Source organism: Sciurus carolinensis, chromosome 3 (genome assembly GCF_902686445.1).
Source record: "Sciurus carolinensis chromosome 3, mSciCar1.2, whole genome shotgun sequence".
Taxonomy (NCBI): Eukaryota; Metazoa; Chordata; class Mammalia; order Rodentia; family Sciuridae; genus Sciurus; species Sciurus carolinensis.
The window spans coordinates 120232644-120258668 of record NC_062215.1 but is presented as its reverse complement, the minus strand read 5'-3'; the positions used below and the strand labels follow the sequence as shown (position 1 = coordinate 120258668).

General features: G+C 41.6%; 1 protein-coding gene across 1 annotated transcript in view; it reads right to left on the bottom strand.

Annotated features, from left to right (window-relative positions):
* The window catches only part of Myo3b (myosin IIIB), a 237969-nt gene extending 212197 nt beyond the window's left edge, over positions 1–25772 (bottom strand). Inside the window, exons 1-9 of the mRNA XM_047544143.1 lie at positions 25732–25772; positions 20715–20812; positions 20252–20366; positions 14125–14251; positions 13043–13253; positions 12119–12266; positions 10735–10888; positions 9462–9550; positions 7513–7642 (exon numbers count right to left, since the gene is read on the bottom strand). Of these exons, the coding sequence (XP_047400099.1) occupies positions 7513–7642; positions 9462–9550; positions 10735–10888; positions 12119–12266; positions 13043–13253; positions 14125–14251; positions 20252–20338 (946 nt within the window). The 5' untranslated portion in view covers positions 20339–20366; positions 20715–20812; positions 25732–25772. The remainder of the gene's footprint in view (positions 1–7512; positions 7643–9461; positions 9551–10734; positions 10889–12118; positions 12267–13042; positions 13254–14124; positions 14252–20251; positions 20367–20714; positions 20813–25731) is intronic.
* Between the last annotated feature and the right edge of the window lie 253 nt (positions 25773–26025).

Genomic DNA, 26025 nt, shown 5'->3' with positions numbered 1-26025 from the left:
CCCCACTCTTAGTTTCTGAAAAAACCCTCTAGACTTATTCCACCGCTCCTGCTCTTAGTTAACTTCCAATCACCCTTCCCCACGCCTAAATCCATAAACATCCCCAAGCCCTGTCCTCAAAGAGGCAGTTTGAGACTCAGGTTCCTCATTTCTTCACTCTCGACTACCTTGTGAATAAATTCCTCAGTAGAACTTATGTTTCAGTGATTGACTTACTGGAGGGTGGGTGTGCAAAAGGGGCTTGGGTTGGTAACATTAGTGTCCAAGACTCTAAACTCTCTGAACTCCCCATTCACTACTCGGAATGAGTGGTTTGAATTGTGTTCCTGCTACGACAAGATTCATGTGTTGACGTCCTAAACCCAAGTACCTCAGAATGTGGCCTTATTTGGAAATAGGAGTTTTGCAGATTAATAATTTAGATGATATCATGCTGGAGTAAGTGGGCCTTTAATCCAATAGTGACTAATGTCCTTATAAATATGGGGAAGTTGGACACAGACTCACGGAAAGAACACCATGAAAGGATGAAGGTAGATATAGGGGTTGTACAGATGCCAAGGAATGTCCAAGAGTGTCAGAAAACCACTGGAAGCTAGGAGAGAGGCATGGAACAATGCCCCCTGACCCAACCCTCCAGAGGGAACCAACCCTGCCTTCCCCTTGGACTAAGGCAATACATTTCTGCTGTTGAACTTTGTTGGTGGTACTTTGATAAGGCAGCCCTAGCAAACTAATATAGGCCTCAGATTAAAAGTCAAGAGTAGGTTTCAACTTAAGCTTCCATTTTGCAGAAGTTATTGAGTTCTTTAACAATTATTTATTGAATACTTTATATGCACTGAACACTGCTCTGAGCTCCAGATATACAACAATCGAGGACCCATAGAACGCTACCATCAAGTTGCTTACAGACTAGTATGGGGGTGGTATGCAGAAAGGAGAGAGAATCACAAGATCCAAGTCCATGTGAAGGTAAAAGGAAAGAATGAAGAAGATAAATGCAGCACTATCCTGTATTAAGAGCAGAGACAGTTCAACCCTTTAGATGAGAAGGGAGAGAGAAAAAAGGAATAGATCCAGCTATGGGTAAATTTCATTTACCCATCTATTCATTTATTCAGCAAATACACATGGTGATCCTGGTATATGCCAGGCTTTTTTCAAGGCTTAAGGACTCAGTAATGGATAAGCCAGATAAAAATCTCCTACTCTCTTGGAGCTCCCATTATAGCAAAAAAAGATAGAAAATAAACATAAAAAATTCCAAAGAATCCACAGAAATGAAAACAAAATTTTAAAAACTCCTGGAACAAATAAGTGAAATAAGTGAATTTAGCAAGGGTGTGGGAAATAAAGTCAATACACAGAAATCTATTACATTTCCATATACTAGCAATGAATAATAGAAAATAAAATCTTTTTAAAAATTTATGCTAGTTCTAAAAATTGAATACTTAGATATGAATCTAATAGACATATACAGTATTTTTATGCTGCAAATAACAAAAATGCTGATTAAAGAAATCAAGGAGGAGCCAAATAAATAGACACATACCATATTCATGGATTGGAAGATTCAACATAGTAATGATGTCAACTCTTCCCAAATTGATCTACATATTTCAATGCAATTTCAGTCAAAATCCCAGAACAACTTTTCACAGATACAAATGAGATGAATTTAAAATTTACATGGAAAGGCAAAGGAATTGAAAGAACCCAAACAATTTTGAAAAAGAATAATGGGGGAGGAATCATACTACTTGATTATAAGACCTTCTAACAAAACTAAAATAGTCAAGGCAGTGTAGTTCTGGGGAAGAGACAGATACATAGATGGATGAAACATTCTCACACATACTAACCAATTTTTCATGAAGGTAAAAAAAAAAAAACAATGCAACAGTTATTTCGACAAATGGTTTTGGAATAATTAGACATGGAGAAAGAAGCAAACCTCCACCTCACATTTTATACTCAAATTTACTCAACCTGGACCCTAGATCTAAATCTAGAACGTAAAAGTATTCGTTGAGCATCTATCTGCATCCAGCTCTACAGGCAGATGCCTGGGTACACCCTGGCTCTCATTAGTTGGTCTTTAACACCCCTGCTCAAATATTCCTGTCTCATCCTAAAGCTGTTCTGTTCAGAGGCCCACCCTGACTGCCTACAGCAGTGAGATCAGTGTCACAAGTCACTCTGCCATCCTTTTCCCATCTTGCTTCCTCCTGACACCCTCCCTCTGCTGTGGGAATCCTTTCCTTAGTGTCCTCTTCACTCCATCATCCACTTCCACCTCCCCCTCCCTTCCAGTGCTTAGACTCTAGCTTAGAATGCTGCATTATTCCAGAATGCCCAATTTTCTTTACTCTCCTATTTGAAAGGCAAAAAAAATTCTCCAAGAAGGCTTTCTTTACTAAAAGAAGCCTTTCCCCATGTTGACCCATCACATTTCCTTGACTTTTCCTTCGATTTTTACTTGCATAGGCCTAGGGTTTACGTTGACCCACTTATTGATTTATAGATTTATTAGAATTTATTTTTTGTCATCCTTCACATATTTTTAAATTTGGCACTGTTTCTGACCACTCTGGATAAGACTTTCTTCTGTTGTTTCTATTAAACACTTATGCATAGCACCATATCTCAGCAGATACCAAATACATAATTATCTGTTGAGTGAAATATAGTCTCAAACAGAAGAGGTAGGCCTCATATGGTCAGAAACTCACTCCCCAGGGATCCCTGATAGGATTGACTCATCTGAGCTTCCATTTCAGGAAAAGCTGGGCACTGTCCATGTCTGTGGCCCTAAACTTTATCACTTAGATTTAGGTCATCTACCAGACCCTTTTGCTGCATTGCCAGGACACAGGAGCAACCATAAGGAGAAAATGGAAACCCTGAAAGATAATTACCAGAAGGCACCCTCTTGAGGCCTTAATGCCTTTAAGAAACATTAATCAAGAATGGGATCACTGATATCAAGGACTTTAGCAGAGATGGTGTTAAAGTGCTTTAAAGATATTATAAGGTAGAATCTCGTCTTGTCTCCCCTATCCCAAATAACAAGGGGAGCAAATGGAAGTCAAGAGAGACTTCACTGTTGATTATCACTGTGAATCAAATTCCAAGGGAAAGACCTGAGAGTCCCTGGACAGAAAACAACAGTGGTAAAACTCAGCTCCAGGTTCTAAAGCAAAACCAGACTGGGAAGTTCAGAGAACATTCCCTCTGGTGCTACTTTTATTTCTTCTAGTTTCTCCCAAGTTCCTAACTCCTTCACCCTGCCCCCCAAACTGCTATTTGGAAGTTAGAATTCATAATTCAAAGACAGAGATGAATTTTCCAGTTCTTTTTGAAACCTCTTCTCCTCCCTCCCCTGATCATTTTGAATTTTACTCTAGCTTACTAGGAGCAGGTGGAACATTCTTCAAACAGGAAACCATGCCATGAAACCTTGTTATAATATCTTTCCTTTTAGTGTTTTTCTATCTACATCATTCAGATTGAAAAGTCATAGTGGAAGGGTTACATAATAGTGATGGTGTCATGCTGAATTTTCATTCACAAAATCTCCTGAGAATTTCTGATTACTAGGAAAGATTACAAAGAAAATTTTATCAATCCGACATGGCCCCTCTGCAGGCACAAGGATGGCTGTGCTGGCAAGGGAGGGGACAAGAGCATGCATATGGACTGACTGTCCCCATTTACCCAATTGTCACCGAGAACCTTGGAATGAGAGTGCCCTTCAGGCACTGGCATCTCTGCCACCAGATGTAGCTAGTGCCAGTAGCAGGGGCCACTGGGAGGGGGCTGCAGGAACCTGTGATCCCGGCAACCCTGGGCCTCACGACTCCACTTCACGTGTTCAATCTATTTAGTACTTCAGTACTCTAGAATGTACAGCATGAGCAGGAAAGAGGGGGCAGAAAACAGGAAAAGCCACACAGATTACTATCCCTGATTTTCTATTATGCTTACTGCTGCCGTTTGGATCTGGAATGTTCCCCAAAGGCCCATGTGTTAAAGGATTGGTCCCCGGCTTGGCACTATTGGGAGGTGATAGAACCCTTAAGAGTTGGAGCCTAATTGGAGCTCTTCAGGTCACTGGGGTCTTGCCCTCACAGTGAGAACCCTGGTATCTTCCTCTTTCTTTCATTTTCCAGCCCTGAGGTCAGTGGTTTTGCTCTGCCACACACTCCTGCCATGATAAGGGGCCACAGGCTCTAAGCAATGGGGCCAACTGATCATGGACTGAAACCTCTAAAACAGAAAGACAAAACAAACCTTTTCTCTTTATAAGTTGATGATCTCGGGTGTTTGTTATAGTAAATAAAAGTTTACTAACACAATTGCATATAGACATACAAGTTGATTCTCTCCATCCTGATAAGAAATTAAATAAAGCCTCAATACTTCCTCTTCATATCTACTAATGAAGGGAATGTTTCCTACTCAGTAGTCCAGACAGGATGCTAACTTGAAGAGACAGAAAAGTCAGTCTGAGGCTCTCTGATACCATTGCTTAAAAGTAAAAGACAAGAGTAGTCTAGCTACCAGGAGGTCTCAACTTAACTGGAAGGAATTCTTTGATAAAGAAATTAAATTAAAGTTATTCTTTACATTTTAAGGGGCCTTCCTTATATTTTGTGGAAAATCACCCATAATACTGTGAAATAGAATGCACATATAGAAAGTGTGCAAAGCAAAAATATACAGCATAATGATTATTATAAAGCAAATGTCCATGAAACCACCATTGAGTTCAGGAGCCAGAGCGTCAGAGTATTGCCAACATCCCTTATGAATCTTTTAAACAAATATCCTCCCCTCTCAACATTGAGGAATCCACTGTCCTTTTATTAAGTGTGGGGATAGTAGTCCCCAAGGCTTCCCGACTTTGATATTTTCCTTCCTCCTCATAGTTCATTCCCCAAAGAGGATTATAAAATAATTCCCCATAATATCTAAACTCACTGAACACAATCCCCCCCCACTTTTTTTTTTTTTTTTTTTTTTTTTTTTTTTTGGTTACTGAGGGTTGAACCCAGGATCTTGCTACATTGCTGAGTCTGGTCTCAGACTTGAGATCCTCCTTACTTAGCCTCTCAAGTCGCTGGATTACAGACGTGAGCCACCATACGTGGCCCAGTTTACTTTTTATAATACAACGAAGGTTTTGAAGCAGGATGAATAAAATAAAAATGACCAAAAACTGGTTTCTCATGCATGGACAATGTTATTATATTTCATTTTAAAACACTAGTATGTATGGGATCTTGTTTCCAGCAGGAATGTACAACTACTTACCACTTCATAAGGGGTTGGCATGTGCCCGAAACAAATATCTGCAATTTTAGCAAAAAATGGTACAACCTACTTTGGTCCAGTAAGGTTTTTCTACCTTCAAAGGCTGTAATATAATAAAATCAAAAAACAGCTACAGATGCTTTAAAATGTAGAAGTTTAACATTCTGGCATTCAATAGAGGGTGCACAATCACTTTAGAACTAAGATGTGAGGGCAACTGTTTCATAAGACAATTACTTAGCGTCCAATTCTAGACAGAAAGTGAAGTGAAAAGAAAGTTCTAGCTGCTTTATGGCACAGTACTACCTCTGAAGCCCCCTTTGTTGACTAAATAGCACCTTGTTACCAAAACTTGTTCAGTGTTTGTTAATTGAATGCATTTTGACATGAATAAGTCCACAAACACAGAAGAATCATGCTTATTAGATTCGTTGTTCATATGTGGCTTCCTAATTATACTCAAAGTGTGGAGAAAATCAAACTAAGGATTTTGAAGGAAATTACTATACATAATGTGCAAGTCAGGAATACAAAGAAAAGATGCTTAAAAGAATATCACATTTGTTTCCAGTCTTTTTTTTTTTTTCTCACATTTATTTCATTCAGGTGATGAGGAGAGCAAGTTCAAGGCAAGATTCAGAAAAAGCTACAAGCTGTTTGAGACAAAAGGGAAAAGGAAAAAAAAAAAAAAAAAAAAAGCAGCAATTGAGGCTCTCTTTGTTCCTCTTCCAACATTCAAGGCAGGAGCCAGAGTTTCCCTGCATAGCCTTACTTTCTGAGTAGCGCCACCTAGTGTCCGGGGCCATGAACTTGTTTTCATTTTTCCAAACGTTTGAAAAATCTGAAATTCCAAAGTTGTGAATAGATTTGACAAGTCGTTACTCGCATATGAAAGAGGGTGAATGTCCAATGGAGAGTCACTGGTAGATATTTTTCTGTTTCAGAGAATACGTTCCCTATTAATAATGACCATCTCCTTGACTACACAGAAATTGCCTCAGGATAAAAAAAAATTCTAGCTGAACTCAAGGAGTCTCTGGAGAGGACCCTTGTGGTGGCCTTCTGAGGGGCACCCTGTTACTAGTTTTGATTATATGAGCATGTCTGAAGAAAGTTAAGAGCCTGGTTTCAACTGTCCTCCCAAATTAAGACAGAGAAGATGAAGTAAAGTTTGTAGACTGTGCAGTTTTTTCTTTTATCTTTTTCTCCTTAACCAGGTTTTTCCTTCCTAGACCTGGCAGTGACTCTCTTTCAGCATATAAACGTCCCAATCTAGACACAGTGCCAATTTTAAGAGGGATGTAGGAAGAAGAGGAAGAGATGAGTAATGATAAAGAGGTCTCCCCCTCTCTCTCTTAAAAGCATATCCTCAGCTATTTCCACACATAGCCTCATAAACATAAAGCCCTTGAGCCTAGAGCTGTGAGAAGATTGTTGGCTGCCCAGCCAAAGGCAGCAAACCCCAGGTAAATCAAATTGATCCAATTGGAATCCATTTGGAAAAACACCAAAGACCGGGGAGTCCCTGTCTTTGGCCCTAGTTTCCTGCTTCCTGGCATGAGCGCTGACTGAGCAACTAAACAGAAGTTACTGTCAGTCGGCAAGGCCTCGTATTTTCCAGTTGATTAGGAAAATGGTGGCGTGGGGTTGATGATTGGGCCACACGTTGGACTCTGTAACCTTGAGAATCCCATGATCAGCTGACTTTGATACAACACTCCCTTCATCTGGAATTACATATGAACAGCAATCATCTTCCCAATAATCCTAGGTGAACTGAGACTACCCTAGAAAGTTTAGCATGAGTGAATGGTATTATATGTCTTTAGAAGTAGAAGAATAAAAAAAGGCGGGCAGGGGGACTCGCTTGCCATGTGCAAAGCCCTGCATTCAGTGCTTAGCACTGCAAACACACAAACAAAAAGAGACAGGCAGAGAAATTGAGAAGTGTAAGAGTTGGAAGTGTGTGTGTGTGTGTGTGTGTGTACTCATGTGTACATGTATGCTTCTCCCGTACAGTTAAATTATGGAAGAAACAATCAATGTTCTTTTTTTGAATTTAGATACACCCTGTTTGAAGAAGTTCAATGTTAGTAGTATAGACACAGCAGTGTTTGGACACTAACTAGAAAATGCCATCTGAACTTGTAGAAGCATCAGGATTGGGGCTGTCAAGGAGATCCCATGTACCTGTTTTGGTCAAAGGGATGGAGAAGAGTTGCTGAAGAAGCTTGTTTTCTGATGTTCTCAGGACTATAACCACATCAGCAGGGAGGGTGTCTCTGTTTTTCTCAAGAACCCCAGAAGCGTCATATAATACCTACAACATAAACAGCAAATGGCAAGTTAGCTGAGGCCACTGTCCATCTCTGGAGACACTGATAAGCTGTCTGGTCAGTCCTTGTTGACCTCTGTATAGAAACTCATCTTGACACAGTCAGGCTTTTAAACCCTAAGCACCAGAAATGGGGGAAAGTTGTAATTTTGATAGGTCAATTTATCTTAGCTTCTTATCCAGTTGTCTTTGAAGATCAAAGACAGGTGCTATCAAAGATATATCACATCAGACTAAAAATGAAAATATACTGGACACTGTCCACAGCATCTGTCCTATGAGGTAAACACTATTTTATCTCCCTTTTACTGGTAGTCAAGCAGAGAGTAAAGTAGCTGGATAGCATGAGTAGTGGGCAGGCAACAAAGCCAGGCAGGCTAGAGTATGTACAGTTCAGTGGTAGAGCACTTGCCTGGCATGTGTGAGGCCCTGGGTTTAATTCCTGGCACCAAACACACAAACAAATAAAAAAAACTTGGGCAGTTTGGCTCCATGCTCACAACAACTGCATCGCTGCCTCCCAAGGTACTCACAGGACCTAAGCTGTCACTCAAGGACACCGAGCAGTTCTTGGGTCTCAGAGCAAAGGGGATCCAGGTCAGAGAAATTTTAAGGACTATTCCAGAGCATCCCTAGTCTACAAATAAGCTTCGAATGGTAAATAAACTCAGCAAAGGACACAGAACCCAGAGAGAAAAGGATCCTAGAAAGGAAAGGTGGAAAAAGTGGGAAGAAGAGTGGGAAAGTGGAAAAGATGGATGTAAAAGGATGAGATGGAAAAAGAAATGACAGGAAGAGAACAGAAACAGGAGGTAGAGAGAATGGGCAGGGGGTCTGGTAGATGCTGGCATCTCAGACTCAGAGGACATTAATAGGTAGTCAGACATCAGTGTTGAGGTAAATGAAGTACTTAAGGGCAAAATGGACCACAATTTCTAACAGAGATCCAAAATAGACAGCATAAAATACTATGTAGAGAAAAACAAGGTCCCCTCTCCTAGCATTAGAAAGTGCCTTTTGGTCAATATGCAATCGGCAAAATTAATTTCAGTGTCATGATATGAATATGAAAGATAATTTTGATTAATTTTATCTCAACTAAATAATCCCAAATGCCTTTTATTGAACTCCTACCCATTTTCTGGATCCAGGGCCTCAACAAAGCCCACAGGAACCAATTAGCCATAATTCGGTTGGCTCCTTTGGAAGTAACATGAGCAATGAGTTGTTGGCTACGTGACTGGAGAATTTCCTGAGTCAGTCACTGATCTGTGCAGGAACTTGCCATTGAGACTGGGGCATAATGTATGAGAAATGGAAACTTCAGTTAACGTTGCAAAAGTTTAACATCTGGATGATGAAGTGAAATATTTCTTCTTTTATCCAGACCTTTTTTGGTGGCCTGTAGACATATGTTTAAAGTGCTAAAAATTGAGCCCCTCTCTGCTATTAACCCTCCTGCACTACCTACGCCTCCCCAAATGACTTTAAAATGTGAACATTCACTGCAAAACACTGCGAAATCTGTAATGTGTTTGCTCTCTGGAGAGCTGTCAGTCCAAGGCCAGCCTTCAGGTGAGGAGCAGATGGCAGCTCTGTGGGCCACCCCAGTGAGAAACTGCTTCTATGCCAAGGGGCAACTTTCTGTTAGTGGTACCACTGGGAAGGTCTGAGAATTGCGATTTGGGATTCAAGAATTAAAAGGAGGATGAAATCTGCAAAAAAATTTCAGGGATGACACTGACAGGGTAAAATGGGCACTTACCTTCCGTGACACAGGGGTCTAGACTCGTACTTGCCTTACCTTTCCAGCGTAGTGCCAAATGCCAAAGCATAGCTCCGCTCCTTTGGGCCTCCAGAAGTACTTGCACCGTAGGTTATTTTCAAATTTATCTGCATAGATTTTCATGTGGAAAAATTACAATATGCAATGTTTGTTCTTTCAAACAAAAACATGTTCCTCAAGCCATAAGAGATTCCAAATAATGGCTTTCAGACAAGCCCAATATTATCTCTGTATATACAAGGCTGGAGAAAGATCACCCACATGATGGGCATTTCCTGTCTTGCTTTTGCTTGGTTGATTAGTGCTGTGTTTAGTGTCAGGCTGTGCCCTAAGATGGCATATCTTCCTGTAGACCCTAAGAGCCCTGGCATGCAAGCTGAGGACACCCCAGGCCTGCCAACCACACAGATAGCCCACAGAAGACAGGTAGCCCTGGTTTAAACTCATCTTGGCAAATTATGACAGTATTACAGAGAAAAGAAAACCACTGAGGTGATAATTTCAATTCCTAGAAGTGAATCTCTCCCATAGATCAATTCTTCATCTGGGGAAAAGGCTGGAACCTTCCTGTTCCTCCCTTGCAAGCACCTTTGCATTGCATGGTTGCTGCTGGGAGGAGCCTGCTCTGTAGGAGGAAGCGTGCTCAGTACTGAAGGCGCACAAGCATTGGGGCCCTGGGGCCCTGGGCATCTCACCATCTAGTGAGAAGTAAAGCTCATATCAAACTGAAGATTCCAGAAGAAGGGAGAGGTCAAGAAGAAAAGGTTGAAAGAATAGAGGGCCTTAGCTGCCAGGAAGAAGCGCCCCTACCTTCACCCTGTAGACACCAGTAGCCTAAGGAAGCGGGGTTTTAGAAAGACTAAATGAGCAGGGACGTCTGGCAAGCGGGGAAAGGGTGAGCCTGGAAGCCAGGAGACCGGAAGAGGCCTGCGCTACCTGGGAACAGAGGTGGATGGTGGTTCAAGTGAAGATATGCAATGGGGGTACAAAAAGGAGGGGGAGCAAGTGAAGAGAAGGGAGAAGAAGTCTAAAGATTAAATTAACATAGGGTCATATAGCATTTGTGTTGGCAGGAATAGGAAGGAGGGAAGGTAAAGGGATTATGATGGGTTTCCTTTAAGATACAAATTCTACCAGGACATCACAATTCAATTAAAAACAGGTTTATACTTTAGCAACCCACCAGGTAGCCAAAATACATAGATATACTCATTAAAACACATCCACTCGATGACATGAACCAAGTTCTCTTCCAGGTATGTGTGCCCCTTTTATCCCAGAAGGTACCTACCAACCAAGGTCTGGTCCCTTGCTTGCGGAAACCGACTCTCCTCGTCTAAAAGTGCAAGCAGGCCCAGGGGCTTCTGGAGGAACATGTCCAAGAGTGGGCGATTGTCCTCATACTCCACGGGCATGGCATCGATGCCCTCATTCTTGTACTCCATCTGGAGGGAAGGAGATTGTGAATCTCTCCAGCCTGAAACTGGCCTCAGTACCACCAGGATACTTTGGCCTGGACTTTCCAGGTTTGGCAACCTCGAATGCATGTGGAAAACAGGGTGTGTTTGATGTGTGCAGTAAAGGAATCTTCTGAATGTCAGACTGTCGAAGCTGTTCATTTAAGTGTGGCTTACAGGTGGCATGTGATTGGCAACTCAAGCCAGCAAAAGCTGTCTCCCAAACACAGACCTGGGGGCTCCTAATTTAGATACTTTTGCACAAAGTAAAATTGAGAAATGATTATTTTGATGACAAATATGGTTTAAAATAGGAAGAAAGAAGACTTCGATAGTCTACACAAATGAATCATTCTGGGCTAGAAAACTAGAAAAACTCCAGATTTCCCAGGGAGATAAAGGGATGGAAGCAAAGTCCAGTTGGTGCAGGGTGAGCTAGGGAGGCATGCTCTGCAGGTTTATCCAGCTGCTGTATTTTCACCTGGTGTCTTTGTATTTATCTAATCACAGCAGAGTTCATATGTCCTCACAGTTGTATTAAAACAATTGTCCCCACACCCCTGAGGCTTGTTAGGAATGTTCAATATTATGTCTCTTTCACACAGAAGAAGGCTTGGGGTTTAAGCAAGGGTTGGGGTGGGGTATGTGTTGCTATGCAGGCTGTTGCCACAGGAGAAGGACACCCCTTGGGTCCACTAGCTTCTTACCCTGTGGTTCTAACCACTGAGCTCAGAAAGGAAAGACTTCTATTTCTAGAAATCCACAAGCAGATCTTAATTCCCTCCAATTACTGAGGCATCTGGTACAGAGGAGATGGAAGACAGGGATGGCTAGTGCAGGTGTTGAGAACTACAATTAATTAAAATAAAATTTAGAAAATTTTAAGAAAGCACCTATGTCCCAAATTCAAGATCATCCTGTGTCATTTTTGACACAATCAGATATTTTTAGTTAAAACAAGAGAATGAAGTATTTCAGGCAATATACATGAAAGAATTTTGAAGCAAGTTTTAAATAATTGGCTTGTCACCAACTCCAGTCAAATGAGGAAATATAACTGTCCACAGGAATCAAAACCTCTTTTTTTTTTTTTCAGACTAAATTTAGATAGTTTATTTTGACAGGACCATCTCATCACTGATTTTAAGTCTTTTACCAGTTAGCCTAACAGAATTTTTGCTTCAAATCATGGGCAGTAACTTCAGAGTTCACTCTTACCTGCTCAAGAGCAAAAACATGCTGATTGAAATAGTACTGGATTTGCTCATTGGCGATGTTTATGCAGAGCTGCTCAAATGAATTTCTCTGAAAGTTCTCGAATCCAAAAATGTCCAAGATTCCCACATTCATTCCATTATCTGCATGACTGCGCAAGAGAGATAAATAAAAACTCTCAAGGGAGGAAACATTCATCTCAAAACCATGAGAACATACGTGCCTCAGTTTCTATCAACACAGGGGCACACCCACATGCAGAAAGAAGCTGCATGCTGCCACCTCCAAGGCAGGGGACAGCTTATGTCATCAACCTTTCATTCATTAGGCTTTTTAACGGTATTTTTTTTAGGCAGTAGAATCCTTTCAACCCTTCCTCAGAAGCTCAATCTACTAAAGCAGCGAAGGGGATGCAGCCTATGCATTCTACCACGTCTGCCCACAGAGCTTATTTGGAAGCGTGCTCTTCAGAATTCAGTGTTATCATTTCCTTCACAATATAAGAAACAACTAATAACCAATGCTGAGGAGGGAAAAAAGGAATCATCGTGATAATATAAGATGCTGTACTTAAAAACTTATTACAAATGTCTATGTCTTTCTAAAAACTCAATGAGGAGACCATAGCAGATGGGAAAATTGTAATTTTGAACATGGAGCTGACTAAGCCGGAGAGCTTGGTGTGAACTCAGTCTGTCCAGCTCCCAGCCAAGCCTACTCACTTGAATGGCTCCCCTAATCATTCACTTCTCTGGTATAATAAACACTTTGATCTCTTGGATTCTATTGTGTCTTTTAAAGGAAAAATGTCTGAAAACTCTACTAAAGAAAACCCCAGAGAGGATCAAATGCTTTCTCTTGCAAACCCTAGGAGACACCAGGTTGAGGACGGCTCTCCCGGTCTTTGCTTGTTCTAGGAGAACTTACCATATGTTTTTGTCTGGCTGCAGGAGTGTATTGATGCGATTCACAATCCAGCTGAAGAGCCTCCCATACAGAGCTTTCGACATGGCATCTCGAACATCCTCAGCCCTGTCCACGGGGTTGGCGCGGACGATGGTCTCGCCCCGGGTGACCACGCAGTGGGACGTGAGGGCCTTCAGCAGCTCTTTGGGGCAGATACTGAGAATAGAAGCAGCTGGAACAAAAAGTAAGGATGACACTGGGGAATGTGGCTGTCCCTTCATTCGGCCAGTTGGTCAGCATTTATTCAACATCTACGAGGTGCCAGGCTCTATCCTAGGTACTTCAGAGTCAAGACCAACAAGCTGGGCTCCTAGCCCCAGGAAGTATCCAGACTGACACAAACTGATCTAAACTGATCTAAAGGCTCTTTATAAGTTTTTGATGAAAAAAGGGGATGGGGAGAATGTGGTCTTTTATTAAATAAGTTGGAGGGACAGTTGTAGATTGTATCTCTTCTCTTAGAGAGTCACAAAGTACATTATTATATTAAGGGCCCTAAAAAGTGCTAGAGTTTAACACAGAAAGATTTTTGTTGTATTCAAATCAGCTTGTTTATTTATAACTGAGAATTCTCATTCTTTGTGCCACCATAATTACCCATAGAATTTTAAGAATAAATAGGTGACTGCTTTCTCTCCTGCAGATGCTGATTCAGTGTGTTCACAGTGAAAGACCAGCCTCCTCCTTTTATTTTAGAAAATAGAATCCTATAAACCCTTACTCAGATGCTCCTTCTTTTTGTTTTGTTTTGTTTTTTCAAAAAATGCTCCTGCAACTTTTTTTCAAAACATTTGTAGATAATTTTCAAATACAGCCAAGGTTGAGAACCACTGCCCAGAATTCTTTTCTGTGGAACACCCATTTGCAGTCTGTGGAAGAAACACATATTCCATAGGATATCCTTAGGGAAATACTGCTGAGTGAAAATATCCAGAGCCAGTAGAATCAGCAACAGCTGCATTTCATTCTATAGATTTTTGGAAAACTACCACAGTGAAAGAAATATTACTTGGCAATACAGCACACAAGCATCAAAGAATTACCATTTTCCAAAGCTTCAGCATTGGGCACCTCACTTTTATCAGTTTGGTGTTGAGAGGAAATAGCTGCAAACTCAATGTTCCCAATATTCAAAATCCCAGCCAGAATTCTGTACACGGAGTGCACCTCCTGAAAAGGACATGGAGAACCACATTTGAAGGTCATTGCCAATCAAACCAATGAGTCACTAGCTGTCTGGTGGAAACTGCTAGTTTTCCATCAAAATCCATCCCTTCCCCCTTTCCTAGACATACACAAATTTCCCAACTTCCTTTGCAGTTAAAGGTGCCATTAACTAAATGTTAACAATAGAATGAGAACAATAATGTGGACCTCTTCTAGGACCAAGCTCTCTGGGGTGAGCCTGTGTCCTTCACACTTTCTTCCTCATTATTGCTGTCTGGAACGCCCAGCAACCCAGCCTTAACCATGCCCCTGATGAGGACACTGTAGACCAATGATGGATCACATGGAACAGAGTTGCTCTGCAACCTGACCCTCCTTCCCTGGAATGGTGGTGTAAGAGGGAACTGACCTTTGTTCTTTAAGCCTCTTTTTAGCTTGGCACCCTAATTAATGCCAGCTCCCAAATTCAAGTATGGTCCTTTCATCAAATCAAGAGAAATAGTGTTCCTTTCACTTCTTCGAGTATAGCTTTCATGACAGAGTTGGGTGGACAGCTAATGACTGCGAACTGGAATATCTCAAAGTTACATGATGTAGCATATGGTTATGAATGAAGTCAGGAAATATTTTGGGACTCACTAGAAATTATCCGTGTTATTGTGATATAATAATAAGTATTTGGTCCTTGTCACCAGTTCTTGGCACAAGAGCTATTAGGATCCTTGAAATTGGGTGACAGGAGTCTTGTTATTGGCAACAAGTACCTCTCAACCATACCTGAGTTTATGCTAATAAGGTGACTTGGCTAGCCTCTAGATAGACTCATGGGAACCGGTTGGCCAAGGAATGTGATTAGACTAGAACATTCAGCCCTCGCCCCACCAAACTGGGGAGGGGAGCAGGGGCCAGAGATTCAGTTAATCAACAGTGGCCAATACTTCATCAATCATGCATATGTAATGGAACTTCCATTACAATGGGCTTCTGAGAGCTTCCAGGTTGGTGACTTGGAGGAGGTGGGGAGGGTGGCATGCCCAGAGGGCAAAGAAGATCTGAGCCCTTTACTACTTGTGTTGACTTTGCATTTTTCCTTTGACTATTCCTGAATTTTATCCTTTATAATATATCTGTAACTGTAAGTAAAGTATTTTCCTGAATTCTGTGAACCATTGCAGCAAATTATCAAATCTGGGGAGAGGGTCATGGTAACCCCTAATTTATAACCAGTCAGTCAAAACTACAGGAGGTTTGGGACTTACATTGTTGCCTGAAGTAAGGGCCATCTGAAGGGGTCTGATGGTAACTCCAGGTACAGAGAATTGAATTGAATTGTAGGCCATTCAGCTGGTGTCAGAATTAGTTGGTATAGGGGGGCCGGAAATACCTCACATATTTGGTGTCAAAAATATGAGTAAACACAATTTAGATTATTTAAGTCATGTTTTATATTTAAATTGAATATTTATGTAACATTAATTGGTTTAAAAAATAAAGTTTATCTATTTTAGAATTTACATTTTCTGTATTTGAAGAAACAAAATACTTAGCTAGAAAATTTCTGCATTTTATGCTTATAGACGGAAAAAAATACTTACACAAAAATACTCGGGCAGGTTACTTGATTGAGTACTACACAGTAGCAAACTAATAGGAACTGTCATTACATCATTGATAAAGCATTGCGCCCCCAACCCCCAAAGTTGAGCTTTCCTGTAAACATTACTCAGTAAAGCCAAAAAACTGAATGCAGGCTTTAACAGTGACATCTGCTGGGATACCTGATAATGCTACAAAGACAAATGAGGATTCTAATCCGGCTTCTCCTACAGATAAATATTGTTCTTCTAACTTCTAAATCAAAGGCAAGATGTCATGTTTCTGACTTCAAGAACCACTGTTAATCGCGCAACTTGAAAGTGGCTAAGGAGAACACCTACCAAATGGGTTTTCTGGGACTCGCCTGGATTTAACATGACAGCACCTCATTACCTTGATCAATACAGTGTGAGACTTGCCGAGTGCATCGGGAGACTCCCAACTCCCGCGGAGGCAGAGCCAAGAGGGTGAAGGAGTCTCGAGCAGGGAGTTCTACATCTGCTGTTCTATATTCGGTTACCTCAAGAGGGTATCTACAACTTGGAATATTCTTAGAGGAAAACTGTATTTCCTCTAATTAAGCACATATCCTTTATATGTTATAGTACAAGGCTCAAAACTTCCCAAAATCAAACTTCTAGGAATTTCACACTGGGATGATGATTCCCAAAGAAAATAGTTATCAATGACCATGCCCTTGAGACAACATCCCCCCAGTTGCCCCTGTGGCAACAGTCTCTTCAACATAATGCCCAGTCAGCCAACAGAAGTGGAAAACTGCCGTGACCTTGAGTGAAAACTTTTAGGTTCAAACACTGTGTGACTCACCAGAGTTAATGGTAGCTCACCTTGGTTCAGTGAGGGAAATGGGGACGGAGTATCCAATGCTCCCTCACTAAGGGATTATTAGCCTTAGGGTACTCCCTATGCACATTTCTGGGCCATTCCCTCTCTGACTTCTTTAGCCCTGTGTGTGGATTAATCAATTCTTCCCTTAGACCTAGGAACCTACATCCACCATTGTGTTTGTGTCAAAACATCACCTACATATAGTCATGGCAGAGCTCATTCAGTTGTGTGTCCATCTGTGAAATGACTCCGCCCTCCCCAAAACTCTTTGTTCAAATTTCTCTTCATTTCTGCTTGCAGACGTCCTGGGGAAGCTTTTTCATCCCCCTCATGTTGTTTGTTTTCTCTTACCTCATCTCCAACGATGGCACTTTTTCTAGAACCTCTACCTTTCCTGTGTTTATCTCACTGCTGTCTCTTTATTTCCCATGGGGTCCCAACTTTTTATATGAAAAAATGAAATAGCCTCACTGAGAATAAGCAATATTATCAGGAAGACTATGAAGTTCTCCTGTTGGGTTATCTTCATGTACTGTTGATGAGCGCGAGCTCAGCCTCTCACCAGCCAGCCAAAGTGGGGACAGTGTCCTCCATTTAGCCCCACTGCGGGTGCCCGGTCTTTACTGTCTCTCCCTTTTTCTCAGAAGGCTTTTCTTTACTGATGTGAGCATTCCCTGGATGGAGCTGAGGCCACGTTGAAAGTTGAGCAGAACCTAGTACTGATTTACTGGACTCTCCCTCGACCTGGCTCCCAGGCATTTCAGGTGGTTGTCCCTCCTGCGCCTCCTTAGGAATTTACTTCTCCTACCAGTCTTGCTTTACCTTCTTTCTTTTCTGTAAATCCTTTAGTTTTTCACCAGTTCTGCCCCAAGCCCTGCCTTAGGACCATTGCAGATAGAGCTTACAAGCTCTATCCAACACATTACTCATCTGTTATCAGGAGGTTCGCAACAGTAGGCATCTTAAAAGTCAATGGTACCTGATTCTCTAAGTGAAGACATTGGAAACCTTAAGGCCCCCCAAGTTACATTTTAATGTAAAACCCTACAATCTCTCTTCAGCAATACTCTCAGAATTTCTTTGGATTCATTATCTATTTTGAAGAAAGACAAAAAATTTTGCTCTAAATTCAAAGCCTTCTCCTTAACCTTCTGCATCTAGGGATCTGCAGAATGTATCCAATCTTGACCATCACACAGATCATCTGCCCAAAAGGTTTTCTTGTGATATTAAATATAAACACATTTTAAAATTCTGTGTATTTGATATGTTATGATAATTCCCATACCAACAAGGCAAGCATAATATTAAACATAAAACAGCATGGTTTGGCTCCAGACACAGAAATTGAAAAGCACTGGTATTCATGATAGGGTTTCAGGTATGATCCCCTGAGACCCTTGCAAGGCATCACCATCACTAGTGAACAGTTCCTTCCACCAGGGAAGTTTCTTTACAATAAACTCAGAGCCAAGTGTTCCTTGCAATACTTTTGGCCAGTGTCCCAGAATTAAAATTCATCCTCCTGAGTCCACACCAAGGTTTGCTATTCATAATTGTGCTGTTACTGGTTTGAGAAAAACTTAAGGGATTTCTGTAGGGGACTAGTGACCTTCCAAGAAGGACAGGAAACATAATTTTTATTGAATTGACCAGTTCATTTAAGCTCTGCCTAGAAATGCCTGCCAGAAAAACTTCAGAGAAAGTTCTATTACGTCAGTCATTTGGCATCTGCTGCCTGACTTCATTCAACTGAATTTTTCTGAACTTAGTCACATTACTGTGAGTTTATTAAACACAAAGTGAACTTAGTTAATTCAGCAAAACAGGTTGTCTTCAGAGACATAAACACCAAATTTAGTGTTAGGTAGAGAAGATCCAGCCTCTTCTTCACATTTCCAAGGTTGCTAACTGACCTAAGTTGGTTTATTTCAAGTATAAATTAAAGTGGGACATGGGAAAGATACAGAGACATACAATTACACTCCAGTTATTCATTTAACAGTGTAGAGCAGGCACAAATAAAGAATTTTCAGTCTTTTTCATTTCTTTCTTTTCATGTTCATTTGTACATTCATTCATTTATTTGTTCATTTCTACAGTACTTTTCTTTCTACAAGGGCCAGGAGTAGCTTACCTCAAGGACATATACTTAATTTCTGCTGTTTTTAATTTTGTTACCTTTAAACAGCATCTGTTTTATTATTATTAGCAGTACTTAAAGGACTATTATAATAGCACTATTGTCATGTGTTCTGCTAGAGCTAGGACCAATCTCCGCACAGCATTCTATAGCCATCTGTGTATTCTCTGGAAGTAAAATATTATCAACCCTAGGGGCTGACTTTGCTATGGCTCCTGTACCTTCTAAGGATGTATGTCCCCAAACATTTTGGCATGACCCAGATGACTTTAAATAACTCTGCTGCCGTCTCTACTACACTTTGAGTCTTCTGGTGATGCTTATTGGATAAAAACCAGTTCTGTAAATTAATAACATAAAGCTCCTTTAACAATATTGAAACCTGTTTAATTGTTCTCCTCTAAGGAACTAAGGGAAATTTATTTCTATTTTTAACTGACCTTTGGGATTTACCTCTGTCTATCAGTTTAAAGTCAGTGGGAGGCCAACAGAGAAAATTAACAACTGGATGGAAAAAAGAAAGGTATTATTATGACTAAAATCAGCCGTGCTGGGGAGGGGAGGGCTAGCCAAACTCACTGGGTTACAGAAGCAATCTATTCAAAGTGGCTGTCCCAAGGTGACTGGAGTGTTTTATAATCTAATTTCTTAAGATGTAACACTCTTTCCTACCTTCTAATCATTTACCCCCTTTGTTGGAAAAGCAAAAGAACCTATATGTTTTGCAAAATTGATGGCATGAAGGTCAAATACTATGACAAAATGTATCTCTGAATAATATTTGAGCCTAGGGTTATAAATATTGTCTGTCACTTCTAGCAGACAACCTGTATCTGTGTGATAAGAATAGCACGATACTTAGAACTCTAGTTAAAAATGTGCAACTGTGTGCCATGGAGAAGGAAGAGATAGCGAGAAAGTCAAAAGGGTTTTAATTAATTTGTCTCCATGTACAAAGAGCCACTTGCTTAAATATAATTCTGTGGCTTGGGTGTAATGTATGCATTCCTGTACTCTAGTCACAATTCACTTTAATGGTGAAGGACCTCAACTTAAAAAAGGGCAATATTGCCTTGGTGTTTGTTATTCAGCTATCGTGAATTGACGACAGTGATAAGAATTCATAAATACATGATTGTGACAACAGTGTTTCTCTTCTTTATGTCCCCTGGGTGTCTTGCTACAATGCAGATTCTGATTCAGTCATTCTTGGATGGACCCAAGAGTCTGCATTTTGAACAAGCTCTCAGGTGATGACAGTTTTGGTCCTCGGACCACACTTTGAGTAGCAAGACCTTATCAATGACCACTGTGGCATGTGGAAGGTATCCTGCCCCAAGCTTGAACATCCATGTCTTCATTCGTGGTCATTGAAGGATATTAACACTTGAGTTTCTCTCTTGACAATCACTTACCTTCTCAGAGAACCCAATAATCCTGAAACAATGCTGAATTGCTTCAAACTGTCTTCTGTAAGACTCCTTGGAAATTATGTCATGCATGACTCTTCCAGTTTCATCAGCTATATACCTAAATGAAATGAAATGTGACCAAACACAATGAGCACTGACTTGAAAAATAGTACCTCAGGTGCCAGGACAAGAGCCATTTTGGCTCCTTTGCAAGGGCATTTCCTTTACGGTCTAACACTGTGGGGAATGATGGTGCACAAGGCTGAGTAAAATGAGTGAAGCTGAGTTTTTGAACATTCTAGAAAATGCAAATGGTCAGCTGTGGTTCCTGCCACCTCCTCTATGTGTTTAAGATAAATAGACTCTGAGTTTCCAGTTAGAAAAACAGCTCCATGTACTTCTGAATTTGCAAATTGCCAATTTGCACATGCATGCAAAATTAACAAGGAAAACCCCTGATACTTACCTAGGAGGTTTTCCTCAGGAAGTCTGAACTCAGAAAGTTTCTTTTGGTGATAAAGACCGGCATAAATGTAGTAAAATATGTGAAAATTTTTCTCTCCCCTGAAACAAAGAGGAAGAGACTTTATTAATACTATATGCTGGAATTTCCCATTGTATGTCATTTATATCATTTCCTTTCTATGCAAAATAATCCACAGTGATTTTTCATTCTCAGGCAATTAAATATGCTTCACTCCAATTACTGAGTAGAAATAGTATTAGGATTTATACAGTAATTGTCACAATGTTACATTATTTAAACACACTTTACTATAAGCAGAGGGAGGTTTTAAGAATGGAACAGGTAGGTGCTCAGGTAACATATATTTAGAGCTCTTTCACTTCTAGCCCCACACCTATTCATCTGTCACATGCCTTCTTTTAGTAACCCCTGTTACTTCAGAGATGGTGAGATTCAACTTAGATGAGTCAAATCTCCTACTTTCCTGGAACCTCGGGCAGGAAGTCCCTTGCAGGTCCTACAGAGAAGGATTAGTCCCAGAACTGAGGTCTGCAGGCTCCCAAAATGGTGTGCTCTCAGGTACCATTCAAAATGTCATTCCTCAGTCTCTCTGGTCTTCTGCTGTCAGTCCCTTTTAAGCCTCTTTGGTCAGGGCCTTCTCAGATATGTGCTGGTATCAGTTTATGAGAAGAGAAACATTCCTATCACTGTCCTGTATCCTAGATGGCTCTATCTGACATTTCTCACTCATTTGTTCACTCAACAAATTTATTTGAAAATTAATCTTCCTCTTTTAAAATAAATTGTATTGAGTATATTTAAGGTATACAATATAATTTTATGGGATAGGGACTCACAATAAAAAGGTCACTATCAACTAATAAATGTGTTGACTGCGGATCATGGCAGGCACCATGCTGTGGGGTGCCAGGGACACAGGGCTAAGAGGATTCAAGCCCTTTTAAGAGCATTCCTTCTGGAGATGAGTTAGATGAAACAAACAGGAATGTGAGATGAGGGCTTTGAAAGAAATGAGTAGGGGGCTGAGTTGAATGTTGGAAAGGGATTGCCTGTGCCAAGGCAGGGAGGGCCTGTCAGGAAATGATGCTTGTGTGAAGCCCTAAAGCAAGAGGAGCTGGAAGGAGCTCCAAAGAGAAGGGGAAAGCAGGCTTCCAAACAGGGAGCACACATACACAAGGGCTCTGAGCCACCCGTGGAGGTCAAAAACGGTGCCAAGTGAGAAGAAGTGAACGGGCAGGCAGTGCCAGGCCACAGGGACTTGGTAGGCACTAGAAGTGTGTGACAGGGAGAGCTCTATAGTGAAAGTACTGTCCAGTCGCAGGATGGGAATAGAAGACACAGTGGATACAGAGAGACATATTAGGAGGCCCAGGTGAGAAAGCAATGTGGCCTAGACAGGGGAATGGCAGAGGTGGTGGAGAAGAATGGGCTCAAACACATGCTATGGAGAAACAACCAAAAGAACAGCCTAATAGACGGAATGAGGGTGGGAACTGGAGTCTGCCTCCTGGTTTCCACCTTGAGCATCAAGGGATGGCGGCTCTACTCGCTGAGCTGGAGGAGGTACCCCTGGTATGGATACCACCTGTTCCTTAACCTTCCATTAAATGTGCATCCAGGCTTTGGCTGACCCATCTTGATTGTACTTTCCTACAGTTTTTTTAGCAAACACCTCTGGTTCTCAATTCTTTCTTTCAAGTTTTCCCTAAAAATGCATTCCTAGCATAAATTCAGTTTGATCTCCATCCCTTTATCTATTAGGATTGGCTAGGGCTTGCCACCATTGTAAACACAGTGGCTAACCTCTGCCAAGCCTTACTTCCTGCTCAGACTCCACATCCAGGGTGCTGGTAGTGGATAAGCAGTCAAAGTGTGCTCATTGTGGTCATGAGTGGGCCCAACCCTAGGGCAGCCACCATCTTACTCTTTGCCAGTCTCTGGAGGGTTATCATTAAATGCCCATTTGCCAGAACTGATTATAAGACCACACCCAACAACAAGGGGACCAAGAAGAGGAATCCTACAGAGTGCCCACAAAGAATAAGAACCACCATGGATGGACAGGACTTGCAAGGGCCCTATCTTCTCTTCATCTCATTTAATTCTCCTAAGAGCCTTGTGGAGTTGATATTATTAAGCCCATGCGGCACGTGAGGACAATGAGGAGTGGGGATGTCTATGCCGAGAGCGACACTCCTCAGAAAGTGGTGAGGATACGTGAGGAGCCCTCCACCCACTATCTTTGTAAAAGAGCACTTTACGTTTGAACACAGAACAGGATAGTCTCCATTCTGTTAGAGGTGGCTCCCTAAACATTAAAATCATTCTCATTAGGGGACAAAGACAGAAGTAGGGTACCTCATAAAACTTAACCAATAAGCTTCAGGGAAGCCTAAATGCAGATTCTCACTCTGTTTTGTGTTCATTTGTTTAATGTTCATGCCAGTCTCCATAGTGTGAGGAAACTAAGAGTGTGGTAGAGGAAGACGCCTGAGGTTGCTTTGGCTTTCTGTGGTGCTGGGGATTGAACTCAGGCCAGACAAATGCTCCAGCACTGCACTCCACCCCAGTGCTTGGGTTCTTAGGCTAAACCCAGGCCTGTGGGATTGAAGCCAGAATTAAAGGCAGGAAGTTAGTGTAGATAGATAATCCAGTCGAATGGAGAAAATAGTGACTGATTCCAGAAAGTTGGACACTGACCCAGGAAAATTGGAATGTTCATGGCTCCAGAGCCCTTTGATAACCACCCCTCGCAGAAAGGTTGTTAATGAAGCAACTCCTGAGCAGACAGAGAGCTACTCATCAACGCCCCCTTGGCTGCTGCTCACTTCCTGCCTAAACTCCACCTTGGCCCTTCTGGTCCATCCGCTCACCCCGTGACCATTCCACCAACATCTCCCAGTCAGTATGCAGGATGGGGAGAAATGAACAAGATAAGGAGAAAAATTCAAGAGAACAAAGGAAACTTTAGATGTATAAAAGAGACAGGACTTCCTCATCCCTCAGATTCCGCCTTTGGGTTCCCTGCTTTCCGCCCAGGAGAAGTGTGTTTTACTAATCTTCAATAAAGTTTCTTACTTTCTACCCTACACTTGCCTCAGCGTGCTTCTCTGGTGTTATACTTCAACGTTTGAGGAAGCAGGACTTATCAAGGTGACCAATAGCCAGCGGTATAATCAGGATTCTCCTTGCCTAGCAGCCCTGGGATGGTCCACCTCTCTACACCTTGTCCAGGCTGATGTTCTCTCTCAGGGAGATTTAACAACAGCCCCCTTCCTGGTCAGCACAAGCCTTCTCTCGTCTCCATTGGTTCATCAAAACTACTGTTAGCATTTCAAAATGCAAATTGGGTTTGGTGACTCCCCTTCTTGAAAATGTTCCACAGCCTCCTAGTGGTTTTTCAAAAAAGGTTTAAAATCCTCAGCCTGGCAAAGCCCAGCAAGAACTGCTCTGTCTCATCTTTGCCATTTTCTTTGCTCCCATCCCCACCTCGTTGGCTAACTCCTAGCGATCCTCAGATCTCAGATTCAATGTCTGGTATGGGGAGCTCCTCTTTCCTCCAGGACTAGCTTATGTGTTCTTCCCGTGTCCTGTTTCACCTTCCCAGAATCTTACATTGCTTCCTGGCACTTATCACATTTGCTCTACATTTGCATTTACTTGTTTGATAACCAACATATTCCCATCTCTCCCCCACCCTCTACACACTTCAAGCTCTGTAAATATAATGATCTTGTCTGTCTTGTTTACTCTTAAGGAAAGAACACAGCACTGGTATACATCAGGCATTCAATGGTGCATGTTTGTTTATATGAAGCTATGCTCCTGAGGAACTCTGGTGTCCTGCAGTGATAATAATAATAGGAAGAGTGGCTAACCCTCTGATAGCATGTACCATATCAGGCATTCATTTAACTAACTTATATAAATGAATTTATTAATCCTCACAGCAAACCATAAGGTTGGCAGTAGTAGCATCTCCATGTGACAGAAGAGGCACAGAAAGAGTTGTGATATGCCCTAGGTCACACAGTATCAGGGCTGGCATTTGAATTCAGAGCAAAACCCATGCTATTGATTACGATTACCTATTAATATTACTTTTCTTAAGACAGAATAATTGTGGATTTTTCTTTTCTCATCTAGGGAAAATATTAACATGTGGAAAATCCTCTGCTTTTTTTTGTTGTTGTTGTTAAATAGACAAATTCAATTTTAAGGGATCTAATTTTTTTTTTTAATTATTTTTGTTGTGTTCGGGATTAAACACAGGGCCTCACACATGTGAGGCAAGCTCACTACCACAGAGCCACACCTCCAGCCCAGATCTAGTGAATTTTAAAAGTGTCTGCAATACTGTTAAATTCTACCTGATCCAGCCAGCGGAGGAAAAACAGGTACACCTATTCCAAAACCACTCCAACCCCAACCCTTTGTATTATGCCCCTTTACACTGATCCTTTGCTTTAAAAAAAATTCCTTGCTCCTGCAGAGGCTGGGGAGATGCTAAAGAACAAGGACAGAGATGGAACCATTAAAATCCCCAAAGCTATCGGGCACTATGGCACACACCTGTAATTCCATAATCTCAACAACTCAAGTGGCTGAGGCAGGAGGATCACAGATTTGAGGTCAGCCTCAGCAACTTTTAACCCCTCAGCAACTTAGTGAGACCCTGTCTCAAAAGAAAGAAAGAAAGAAAGGATGGAAGGAAGGAAGGAAAGAAGGAAGGAAGGAAGGAAGGAAGGAAGGAAGGAAGGAAGGGAGGGAGGGAGGGAGGGAGGGAGGGAGAGAGAGAAGAAAAGAAAAAGGGGCTGGGGATGTAGTTTGGTGGGGCAGTACCCCGGGTTCAATCCCCAGGACACAAGTGCATGCACACACACACACACACACACACACACACGCACGCACGCGCACACACACACACATACACACAATCCCAAAGCCTCCAAATTTATATTGCATAATAAAAACAGTGGTTAAGTGGTACACTCACGTTGCCTGTTTTATAACTCTGGATTTTTCAAGGAGATATTCAGAGATTCTTGCCCCCATCACAGCTCCGGTTGGTGTAAACATCATTTCCAGATATTTTCCAAAACGGCTTGAGTTATCATTGATGGCAGTGCATGCATTCCCAAAGGCTTCCACCAGGGAGTTGACTTGTAGAATTTTCTCTCGCAAAGTCTGATTATTGGCCTGGGCCAGAAGACAGTCAAGAGAAGCCTTCAGAAACATTACTCCAGCAAAGTTGCCAGGGACCCTCCCTTGCTGCCAGGGGTTCACATCA